The 12,544-nt window shown below is 44.2% G+C and overlaps 1 protein-coding gene across 1 annotated transcript in view; it reads left to right on the top strand.

The window, feature by feature from the left end:
• The window catches only part of RAD54L2 (RAD54-like 2 (S. cerevisiae)), a 99,094-nt gene that overhangs the window by 71,489 nt on the left and 15,061 nt on the right, over positions 1-12,544 (top strand). The window contains exons 3-11 of the mRNA XM_008568125.1: positions 4,198-4,399; positions 5,383-5,522; positions 6,103-6,219; positions 6,534-6,760; positions 7,582-7,764; positions 7,908-8,041; positions 9,337-9,533; positions 10,749-11,091; positions 11,783-11,960. Of these exons, the coding sequence (XP_008566347.1) occupies positions 4,198-4,399; positions 5,383-5,522; positions 6,103-6,219; positions 6,534-6,760; positions 7,582-7,764; positions 7,908-8,041; positions 9,337-9,533; positions 10,749-11,091; positions 11,783-11,960 (1,721 nt within the window). The remainder of the gene's footprint in view (positions 1-4,197; positions 4,400-5,382; positions 5,523-6,102; positions 6,220-6,533; positions 6,761-7,581; positions 7,765-7,907; positions 8,042-9,336; positions 9,534-10,748; positions 11,092-11,782; positions 11,961-12,544) is intronic.

Here is a 12,544-nt window from a genome sequence, read left to right on the forward strand (position 1 = left end):
CCCCCCCCCCCCCCCCCCCCCCCCCCCCCCGCTTTACATTACCACATCAGCTTCTCCTCCCCACTCAAACACCAGGACAGTGGAAAGTAGAATGCTAGGAAGAAGAGGCCTTGGGAGTAGTCTTCCCCAGGACAGAGGTTGACATCTCTACCAGCATCCAAAGAAGCATCTTGGGTCCAAGAAGTCTGCCTTGGATAAGGCGCTCCTGGGAAGAGATAGGGAAGTGGTTGTGGAGTTGGAAATCCCCTCCTCCTGCTGTTTTGCTTACTTTATTTTAGCCAAAATTGAGCTACATGTGTTTTCCCAACCATTCTATCTTGCTTAAGGCTCTATCCCTTTTGCTTATGCTCCTATATCTGCCTAGGATGTTCTTTCTTTCCTCCTTTACTAACTGGTGCCTACCTATTCTGTTAGACTAAACCCAGGTCTCACTTTTCCCAAGGATGCACCCCTATGCCAACCCTTAGGTAAGGCTGGATTAGGTGTTTTTTCCCCAAGTGTTGTTGGTCTTAGGCACTCACCACACTGCATACCTATTTCCCCTCATAACGCCCATTCCACTGTGCTTTGGCACAGGACCTGGTATGTTGTGGAGGCTCAAATGTTTGTTAGGCTAAACTGAAAGCAGGGAGCAGGAGAAGCAACAGTGGCTAGTTTGCTCCAGTCTCACAGGGAGAGAATTAAAATGAAAGTATGGTGTACAACCTCATGTGAGGGGTATGTATGCATATATGTAAGAAACACTCATTTTGTGACAAAATGCAGTTTGCACATGTCATTTCTGCTTTCCCCTTTCCCTTATTTCTGATCTTTGATTAGGATATATAATTGCGGTTTGAGTTCTCCACACAAATTAATATTGCCATCCAGCATGGCTGACCAAGGCCCCAGAGCTTTGTGTGCTTCTATTCATTGTGGTTGGAAATATGGAGTTCCATGGAGTTAGGCAGACCAGGATTTGAAGAATATCTTCCATGAGAGAGCTATTGACATCCTACTTTTACAGATGTAGGGACTGTGGCTCAGAGAAGTTGGAACATAGAGCTAATAAGTGGCAGAGCCAGGCTTCAAAGATAGGACTGCCTGACTGCAAAGCTCATACTCTTAACCACCTGCTCCTGTTTTTCTGCCTATTTCCTATACACCTATGGGCAAGTCTTTTTAACTTTTCAGGGTTTTAGTATCTCATATTTAGAATGAGGGGAGCAAAACTCACCTTGTAGAATTATTGTAAGGGAGAAAGGAGATGATGTAAAAAACAACCCATACTTTGTACCTAGAATAGTAGCAGTAATAGTAAAAGCAGCAGCTGTTTTATATAATTTTTACTTTGTGGCAGGCATTGTTTTAGTTCTGTATTTAGGCTATCTCGTATAATCATAACCACAAACCTTTTTTTTTTTTCCTTTTTGTCTTTTTTACTGACCGGTAACGGGATCGCAACCCTCGGTGTCACGCCCATACCGGGGACCGGCAACGGGATCGCAACCCTCGGTGTTGCGCCCGCACCGCGCTCAGCCAGTGAGCGGGAACTGGTCTCCACATGGGATCCGAACCCTCGGCGGGAGCGCCATCGCGCTCCCAAGCGGCGCACTCTCCAGTGCGCCACCGGGCCTGCCCGATAACCACAAACCTTTGAAGTCACGCTCAGCCAGTGAGCGGGAACCGGTCTCCACATGGGATCCGACCCTCGGCAGGAGCGCCATCGCGCTCCCAAGCGGCGCACTCTCCAGTGCGCCACCGGGCCTGCCCGATAACCACAAACCTTTGAAGTCACTACAGTTATTTCCTTTTTATAATTGATGAACAAAAAGGGGCAGAGCTGGAGTTCACACCTCAGCAGTCTGGCTCTGGTGTCCGTACTGAACCCCTAAGCTCTGTTATTTCTAGGAAACATTAGTTTCCAACTCTATTCTGTTCTAGAGTCTGGCATCAATATGAAGGGACCATAAGGAACCTGGAATGGTAACAGGGCAAAGAGGAAGCTATACTGAGCTATAGAAGGTGAGCAGTAACAGAATGTCTGGGGCACCTGTGATTCTCTGACTGGGCCACTGACTGGTTAGACAGTCCATTTATTATTTTTTAGTGGTGGCTGAGTACATAGGATGATGATTCATGGCATGTCTTTCTTTCAGCTTAGGGACATCAGCTTAATGATTTACTCATCAAGACTTACAGCAATTCCACCTCTCTTTACCAAAGCCTCTGGGGTTGGTTGATTTTTTACCCCATGGACACTTGAGTCCATACTGATATAAAAAAGTTGTTGAATTAATAAATAAATGAGACAAATCTTCCTTACAGAAAAATTCCATATAATAAATGTAGAAGGAAGGAGGGAAATAGAAAACTACTAGAAACCATAGTAATAGTTGCTCCAGGTAAGATGAATGTTAAAATTAGTGGGTGAAATTTTAAGAAAGGATATTTACGTAGCCTCAAAGTTTCTCCCCCCAGGTATTTATATATTTTTTGGTGGTTTTAACATATGTCTAGAAATTCTTTAATATTCCTTCTAGGAAATGGAGCTTGATTCTCTTCTCCCTGAATGTGTGCTGAGCTTAATGATTTGCTTCTAATGAATAAAATAAAGAAGGGGAAAAATAATTTTATAGAGGAGAAATTTGGCAGATACCGCTTTAACCAAGTGATCAAGGTGTAGAAGTCATGCTGATATCATGTACCCCTGATAATGTATGATGAGAAGGACTCTTTGCCTCTGTGATATTCTTCCCCCCCAAACCATAACCCATATCTAATCATGAGAAAACATCAGACAAACCCAAATGGGGGACCAGTGTCAGATGTTTTTTGACACTTCAAAAAAGTGTCACGGTCTCTAGAGACAAGAATAGATTTGGAAACTACTACAATTTAGGGGAGACTAAGGAGATATGACAGCTAAACACAACATGGTTTCCTGGATGGGATCCTATAACAGAACAAGGATATTAGTGGAAAACTGGTGAAATCCAAAGTCTGTAGTTGAGTTAAAAGCAAGTAAACGAAAAGCCAACAATAAAGAAGACAAGACGTGTCATTTTTGCCTGAGAGTCAAGTGGTATTACCTAGAACACCTCAGTTCTGGCACATGTGTTTTAGTTTTGAATTCCTCTTACCTTCAGGAAAGACCTTTTGGTTGTGCAGTGCCTGTATCTGAGACGCTCTGGTAGATTTGAGAACAGGCTTATGGTCTGTGTGACTCTCAAGGTCTGCTCACCCAGTGAACAGAATCTGCTCAGCAGGCTAAGGAGAGGGCTGTGCACATGGACCCTCTTACCCCAACCCCACTCCTTTGCTGGTGTTTGATGCCACAAATGACATTCTCTGTACCAGGAATCTCTTCCCTTTTTCCCCCTGTTCCTTAAGTATCACTTTAGACATTTTGCTTATCTTTTAAGGCCTCACTTGCATTTTACCTCCCATATAATTCCTCTGTTATCATCATATGAAGTAGTGTCCTTCATATTCCTGTAACACTAATACAATTATTTTTGGTTTAGCTAATTACCTGTGGTGGAAAAATCTCTTAAACCTTTAAGTTCTTTAGGTCTGTTGACTTGTCTCTTTTGTGGTATTTAGCATATCTTGCCATGTTGTGTTTGTGTTTATACATGACCTGTCTTCCTAAATAAAATACAAACTCCTTGAAGGGAAGGAATCTTACACATATCCCTTGAAGCTTCTAGGACAATGCTTGCCATATTGTAAGCCCTCATTAAATGGTTGGCAAGTTGAATGAGTGAGTGCTTTAAGACACTGTAAGGAGGAGTATTCTCCCTATTGGCAGATGAGAGGTAAAGGGACTTGCTTAGAGTCACACATGAGAGTGTGAGGTGTGTTTGGAACCCAGCTGCTCAGACTCTGTCCCTTTCTGAGTATTCTGAGGCTATGAAGCTTCTGATCATCGTGCTAGACTACAGTAAGAGTGATGAAAATTTGTTCTGGGCCTACTCTGGGCCAGGCTTGGTTCTAGGTATACACACTATTTAGTCCTCACAATAGCTCTGAAGTGTGAGCATCACTATATCCTCATTTTATAGATATATCCGTGAAAGTTCAGAGAGATATAAGTAATTTGCTTTAGTTACCAGCTAATAAGTTGCTGAGTTGAGATTTGAACCCAGGTATCTGGCATCAAAACCCACTCTGCCCCCACCCAGTAAAGCCATCACTTTCCCCTTGTTTTTTCAGACACATCCCTGGAAGGCATGTGTGGCACTGAGCATGCCCAACTGGGGGAAGATGGACAGCAGCCACCACGGTGCACTTCAACTACCTCATCTCAGTCTGAGCCTTCCGAGCAGCTCAGGCACCACCAAGGCAAGAGCCTAGCCTCCAAGGACCCCAAAAAGAAGAGAGCTCAGAAGCCCTCCCACATGAGGAGAAACATACGGTGAGCTGTGCTCTGGGTGCAGGAGAGGGGAGGGAGTAGAGGTATTACCTTCATCTTAAGGCTGTCATTAGTAGAATGACTGGTTTGGGCTGGGGAGTTCCCTCTCCAAAAGAAAAAAGTGCCAGGTGTGTGCCCCAATTAATAGTGAAGGTGCAGCTCCGGAGCACTACGCCTGGGCTGTCACAGGATGCAGCGATGATGAGGAAGGACCTTGACCACCACTGGGGAGTGTCCCACTATCTGGAGGCCCTGGATGGCAGCCCAAGCATGGTAGAGTGTTCTGAGTTGGACTTTCTGTTTCTTCCTTTGTTTTTCTTTATTTCTCAAAACAAGAGGAGATTTAAAAAAGTTGAGTTCTTGTCCTCTTAGAACTCAACTTCAGATGGTGGAGCACCCATTTTGGTCTGGCCCAAAGCAGGGCTTCTTCCTTGAGCTAAAAAAGGAGCAAATGTGAACTTCCTTAACTATCCAAATTCCCAGTAGTCCTTCCTTCTTACCAAATAACAACTTGTGCCATTGAAAGGAGATGAATGATATCTTTTTTTCTTCCTGCCCCAACTTTTTTTTTTCCAGACATAATGATAGCTTGAAAGTATTACTCTGAGTTTGGGAATAAGGATGTAAAATCCCTATAATCCTACTTTCGCACATAACAACTCAAATTTTAATACTACTTTTCAACTTTGTCAATCATATATACTCTATTTTACTCTTGATCTGTTCTGTGCAGGGACGAGTCAGCAGGGGCATCTGTCAGGAAGTTAAATGACATGGAAAGTATGTTAACCAAGAACCACTTGAGCTTAAAGTCTCTTTCTCTTTTTTTTTTAAACCCTGGCTATTGCATGGATGTGGTAGGGCTCATGTGGATTCTCCTCCCTCAGTTCTCTGAGCTCACCAGTGGTGATTTCCCTCTTTAGCTTGCCATTGCATTGCCCAAATCTTAAGTAAACCCAAGTGCTTTCTCTTGTTTTAATGTTTAGAAAGCTACTCCGAGAGGATCAGTTGGAACCAGTTACCAAAGCAGCACAGCAGGAAGAGTTGGAAAGAAGGAAGCGCCTGGAGCAGAAGAGGAAAGATTATGCAGCCCCCATACCCACTGTTCCCCTGGAGCTCCTCCCTGGTGAGCAGTGGAGGTGGCAGGAAAGGCCCTGTGCTCTGGGGAGAACAGGCCCTTGGAGTGCACAGTGCTCAAAGACAGATCTGGAATAAGATTGTGGCTTCTCGGGAATCGTTTTTAAAAGTCATTCAGCTTCCTGAGAGCGCACAATCAGAAGAATCTCGTTTAAAAAGTTAAGATGGTCTGACCAGTTGGCTCAGCTGGTTAGAGTATGGCCTTATAACACCAAGGTCAAGAGTTCAGTTCCTCCTACTGGCCACCCCCCTTCCCCAATAAAAAAAAAGTTAAGATGGATAAAAATGTACTCCTCAAATTGACTTTATTTAAATATTTTTCTCGTAACTTTGGATCTTAACATGCCAAGGGATTAGGACCTTTTCTAGTGGTCAGGTGTATAGCAGGAGGTGAGAACCAGTAGAGAAAAGGAATTTGGAAAGAGGGCTGAGATTTTTGAGACACCCTCTACTTCTCTCCTCAGTGGAAACTCCCCAGGAGAGCAGCAAAGGAGAGGTAGTGAATCATTTTGGGAAATATGTTTGAGCTAAATGTATGTTGACTTTCTCTTCCATCTTTCTTTTCCTAGAGGAAATTGTCTTAAGAGCAAGTGATGGTCCCCAACTGCCTTCTCGGGTCTTGGCCCAGGAAGTCATTTGTTTGGACAGTAGCAGTGGCAGTGAGGATGAAAAAAGCAGCCGAGATGGTAAGATCAAGCGAGAGGTGCCTCCCCTTCCTCCTGGCCCAGTGTTCATCCTGAGAGATTAGCTATATCTTTGAAAAGAGTTCAGTCTTTTCTTATTCAGTTTGAGGCCTGGTTTGGACAAATTTTCCTGAGTCTCCTTGGTAAATGTAAGTTTTCCCCTTAAAAGCTGGAAGAGAGAAATAATAAAAATCTAAATTTTTGTAAGTGATGACAAGTTCTAACTTTGTTTCTGTGCTCTTTTGCTATGACAGTGGGCAGTAAATTAGCTCTGTTCCCTGGGTTTTTGTTTTTGTTTTGTTTTTATGCTGTCTCAGAGGTAATTGAACTGAGTTCTGGAGAGGAGGACACTCTGCATATTGTGGATAGCAGTGAGTCTGTCAGCGAGGAGGATGAAGAAGAGGAGAAGGGTGGCACCCATGTGAATGATGTCTTAAATCAGCGTGATGCTCTTGGGCGGGTCCTCGTCAACCTGAACCACCCTCCAGAGGAGGAGAATGTCTTCCTGGCCCCACAGTTGGCACAGGCTGTGAAACCTCATCAGGTATAGCAAATCTTGACTCTCCTCTTATTTCTTTTCTATTTCCTTGCTGTGAATATTGCCTGCTGGTGGTTATTAGCATCACAGCCTATGAAATACTTGTTTGATACAAAGAGCACCTATTGGAAAGGTCTGATCCTTCCTCCTAGCAGTTGATGCTTCAGGATTCCTGATGAATAGGAAAGGACAAGGAAAGGGAAGAGACAAACCTCAGGTTTGCCCTATCATGTAGAAGGTGCTGGAGTCTTTGGCTTAATAATCTTGAACCTCCTGTGGGATCAGCAAGACTGATTGATATGCTCTCTGGAGAGCAGTGCTTTGATTAGGAAGGTGTGGATTTGGAAAAAATGTGAGAGTCAAAATTCAGAGACACTTTCTGATAGGAGGAAGCAGAGTAGTTTGTGTTGCTCCAGAGCCTGGAGCTAGGACCAGTGATTGAAAATTCCATGAAGACAGAAGTTGACTTAGTTTAGGAACTCTTACAAGAGTGAGAGCTCCTTGGTGAACTCTCCAAGGCCTAGGGCAGCCAGGCTTAATGAAAGACTCAGTCAGGAATTTGGTACTGCAGATTCTTGCATCATATAGGACATTATACCAGGTGAGTGCTTTTCTGTGTTTTCTGCAAGAAGACTGTCACTAGCCAATAGACCAGTCAGGGTACAGGGAAACATCTATGGCCATTCACACTAGCTGTCTGTTATAATGCCTGTCTATTATAATTGCTGCTCATTTACTTAATTCTGACTAATTCCAAAGTGAGTAAAACTAGAGCCCTGGTCTTTTGCCAGCCCCTCTGACATTTGTTTGTGTTTGTCCCTTGTCAGATTGGTGGGATCCGGTTTCTATATGATAACCTAGTGGAGTCCCTGGAGAGGTTTAAGACCAGTAGTGGCTTTGGCTGTATACTGGCCCACAGCATGGGTCTGGGGAAAACTTTGCAAGTGATCTCCTTCATTGATGTCCTCTTCCGCCATACACCAGCCAAAACAGTCCTTGCCATTGTGCCGGTAAGAGTTTTTGGGAAGGCTTTGCTTAGTCACCCTTCTGAAGAGCTCTAGATTAATGCCTTTGCTGGGCGCTAAAAAGCTTGATGAGCTCAGCTCTCAGCTTGTCCCTTAAAACTCTCTTTTTGGAATTGGCTTTCTGATAGGTTAATACTCTTCAAAACTGGCTGGCAGAGTTCAACATGTGGCTCCCGGCTCCTGAAGCCCTTCCAGCTGACAACAAGCCTGAAGAAGTCCAGCCCCGGTTCTTTAAAGTTCACATCTTGAATGATGAGCACAAGTAGGTGGCCTGCCCTCTCCTCTCTGCCCCTTTCCTTTTAGACTTCTGCCCAGGATCTGGATGTCAAGGCAGTCTATTTGAGTATACAGCCCATCCTCTCAGATTCCTTTTGGTTTCTTGATGCGTCCCTCTCTCTGTTCTTGCTACTCATTTTTTTCTCTACCTCGCTTTTCAGTAAAGTCAGAGTTATATAGCCTAGGAAGTTTCTTGTGTTCTGCTTTAAGATACTTTTATATCTTGAAAAATCTGCGGGCATGGTCACATTTTCCCATGTGTATAGTAATAGAATTCAAATGATGGAATGGAACTTTTCATCTTCTAACTTTTTACTTCTTACATTTCTGTTTTCTTAGAAACCTAATCATCAGTGTCTTCTTTTAAGCACTGATATACAGTTGACCTTTAATGGTACAACTTCCAAAGTTTTGAAAGGTGCAAACTTTGTTTTTGTTTTAGATTTAAATAAAATGTTTTATATTTCCATTCCATAAAGTCAACCTGATTTCCAAAAACCTAAAGCTAGTTTTTGGTCCAAGCCAGCTATCTGTGCTATCATTTCCCCTCATCGGCATGGATAATTGAGAAGGGAGACTTTATTTTCTACAGAGGCTGCCTTTTTCAATGTTTGGTCATACACATCAAAATGAGGAGACTGTAAGTGATCTCACATGTGGCTGATCACCTGCTCTGTTTTCTTAGATTTCAGGACTGTCAGTCAGTTCACATGCAATTAATGAAATACAGTGAGGGCTCAGGTGTTTGGGAGTGGAGTGACTATACTGAGAGTCATCTCGTCTCTGCTGCTCTTGCCCGTTTACTGCTTGTCTTTGGCTCTTTTTTTCACTGGCGTGGGCAGGTGAAATACAGAATGTTGCCTTTCCTTCTATGACCTTGTATTTATCATGAGAATAACTTGAAATACTCCGTCAATGTTGCATTGTAGTCATGAATGTACATCCAAGGAGGCTGTCATTTTCTCTTGCCTTGTGCCATTGAATTACTATGTTTCTTGCTGTTTCACCATCATCAATGATCCAGTTCATCCTCAGTGTAATTAGAAGCTCTGGGATGCTGGGAAAGTCCTTGGGCAGCAACCCTGTGGTTGCTGCCATATGAAGTCTTTGACAATAAGTGTTCTGAATTTATGTCAACACAGCTTTGATTGTGCGGAATTCTTTCTGGAGAGCAGCAGAAGCAATAATACTTTCTCCGTTCACCTTCTAAAAAAAAGAAAACAACAATGATTTATTGAGATATAATTCACATCTCACAGTTTTTTCCATTTACTCTTGTAGGACGATGGCATCTCGCGCAAAAGTGATGGCTGATTGGGTGTCAGAGGGTGGGGTGCTACTGATGGGGTATGAAATGTACAGACTCCTCACTCTGAAGAAATCCTTTGCCACAAGTAGACCGAAGAAAACCAAGAAGCGCTCTCACCCAATCATCATTGATCTGGATGAGGAAGATCGACAACAGGAGTTTCGGAGAGGTAGGCAGCCTATCCTGGGAATACTCTTGGGGGTGTTTCAGGAAAAAAGAAATAGTGTCTGCTAATAGTACCTGGTCAGATGTGAAGTGCATTATATATGCGAGTTGTTGCCATGAACCAGAAATTCTGGTTCCCAAGATGAGTGGGATGACTGACTTCCACTGGCTCTCAGAAGGTGCTGCTTCCTTTGCAAGCAGTGGCCACACACTGGCTCGGAGGACACTCTACTGTCTGTCTGTCCCTGTTTCTTTCACAGAACAGTTGGGAGAGTAACCACTCTCTTTACCACTTCCTAGAGATGTTTTAAGAATGCATCAAGAAAATATTTATAAAGTGTTTAAACCGCTAATAGAAAGACAGGGTAGTAATAATGTTGTTTGTGAATTTGTGGAAAAGGATTTACCCCAGTTGCTTTTAGTGAAAATCATTCCTCTCATAGTTCTAGTTCTACTCCCTCTTCTAAGGGGCCTTTGTTCATTTGTGGAAGAAAGTTTTTAAGGGTTCAGAGGCCATTTCATTTTATAGGTCTCTTCAACTATGAGATTATGTTTGTTCTAGGTATGCCTCTGTGGTAGTGCTCAAATGAATTTGCCATTTAGCAATGATGGTGAATAACTGTGGGAAGGAAGACCTTGTCCTTTAGCTAGCTCCTTCCAGCCAGCTCTCAGATGGAACCAAGATGCTGGCAATGGTGAGAGCCTGGACCAGCCCGTGGCTCACTCGGGAGAGTGCGGTGCTGATAACACCAAGGCCACGGGTTCGGATCCCATACAGGGATGGCCGGTTTGCTCACTGGGTGAGCGTGGTGCTGACAATGGTGAGAGCCCGCTGAAGTGTCTGGATTATTCCCATTGGTTTCATCCATATGCTTTTTTAACTCTAGGCAGCACTCTGTAAGGTCCCTTTCTCTGCTGCCAGTTTGTGTAAGCCTTAAGAATGTAAGTCAGTTTTACTCTTAGCCTAAAGAAAAAAATAAAATCAGGAAAGGAATGGGGGAAAGGGGATATTTATTGCAAGAGTCAACAGCCAGGTTAGTGTCATACCAAATGCACAGGAGCTTGTATGGCTGGCTCCCTTTCATCAATGGGGGCTGACTCTTGCTTTCCTGCTTCCTTCATTTCTTCTGTTTCCTCCAGGGTGCACCCCTACTTCTCATATTATTGACTAAGAACAGGCCCTCTCACCCTCTGACTCCGGATCCTCTTCCCTCCCTAGAGTTTGAGAAGGCCTTATGTCGCCCTGGTCCTGATGTGGTGATCTGTGACGAGGGACACCGCATCAAAAACTGCCAGGCCAGCACCTCACAGGCTCTGAAGAACATTCGCTCTCGCCGCCGGGTGGTACTGACTGGGTATCCCCTGCAGAACAACCTCATTGAGTACTGGTGCATGGTGGACTTTGTGCGCCCAGACTTCCTTGGCACCCGGCAGGAGTTTAGCAACATGTTTGAACGCCCTATTCTTAATGGGCAGTGTATTGACAGCACACCTCAGGATGTCCGTCTCATGCGGTACCGGAGTCATGTACTGCACAGCCTCCTGGAGGGCTTTGTGCAGAGGTGAGCCATCCTCAGGCCCCTGTTTTCTGAATCCTCAGAGGGCCCCAGTGCAACAGGCATGCCAAAGCTATTATGAAGGGGGAGATATTACAGTAGGAGGGCCCCTTCCTAGTGGGGCAGTAGTAAAACTTTCCTTTGTGTGAATAGTTACCAGATGATGTATATCCACTGTTTCTGTCCTCTAGAAGTTTGGCCTAGAAGTGCTTCTCTCAGAAGTTATCTTCAAAGTTTCTAGAGACACCTGACTTACTTGCTGAGAGAAGCGAGAGAGAGACCTAGCATTCTTCTGACTTGAGAGAAAGAATAGAAGTGGTGGTTCTAGGGGTATGGCCTTACTAGTTACAGCATCCCAGTAGATGTAGCTTAGGCTAGTCTAACACAGTCCCCTAATTATTACTTGTTAAGATGGCATGTGTGTAGAAAGATCAGAGAGGCAGCCCTGAATTGGGATAAGGCTGGAGTTCCCCTGGTTTCTGTCACCTAGTCAGTCGTGACCTGGGACAGGTCATTCTGCCTCTTTGACCTTATGAGTTTCTTGATAGTCGTTGAACCACTCTGCATTATTGTAAGGCTGTAGTACATGTTGAGATTCTCAAGAGGGAGGTGTGGCAGAAGCACAAGATTCTGTTTTATCCTGCACTGACCCCTTCTGCCCACACTTTCTTGCCACTTCTGATCTCTGCCTGTACAGGAGAGGCCACACTGTGCTGAAGATTCATCTCCCTGCCAAGGAAGAAAATGTGATCCTGGTGCGGCTCTCCAAGATCCAGCGAGATTTGTATACTCAGTTCATGGACCGCTTCCGAGACTGTGGTAGCAGTGGTTGGCTGGGGCTGAACCCCCTCAAGGCTTTCTGTGTGTGCTGCAAGGTGAGTTGGGGCCTCAGTGAAGACTGAGATGAGGACTAAGGATGCACATGATCCCAAGGGAGTTACTCCTGCTTGGAGTCCTTGATAAAGGAAGAATAAAGTGAGAGGGGGCCACCTTAGTTCACTGCACTGGAGGATTGGGGGCTCTAAGTAGTGCTGATTGTGTACCACACAACTCCTGGGAGTGCCACTCATAGAGTATAATGTAAATGGTGCCTCCTGCAATTGTGCAACTCAGATGTAAAATGTATTATACCAAACTTGAGAAATCACTTCCTTTTTCTGTTTGGGTTTTTTTTTTTTCCTTCACTTGGAAAAAGTGGGTGGTGAAGGAATGTTGTGGAGCAGAGTTTTTGACTGCTAGTGTAATCAGGATCCAAGAATCAGGTAACTTGGACAAGTCATTAAGAATACCTTCCATTCAATTCTATATTTAATCAGATTGTGATCTCTCTCATATTGTTATTGAGGGACTTGTTTCTTTGACTTAGTTTCTCTGGCTGCACTCTCAGCAGACCATGAGGTATGATTCCTGATTGACTACTGCTTTAAAAAACAAGCCAGAAGTGTGTGTCTGGGGCAAG

The sequence above is a fragment of the Galeopterus variegatus genome, unplaced genomic scaffold (genome assembly GCF_000696425.1).
Source record: "Galeopterus variegatus unplaced genomic scaffold, G_variegatus-3.0.2 Scaffold376, whole genome shotgun sequence".
NCBI lineage: Eukaryota > Metazoa > Chordata > Mammalia > Dermoptera > Cynocephalidae > Galeopterus > Galeopterus variegatus.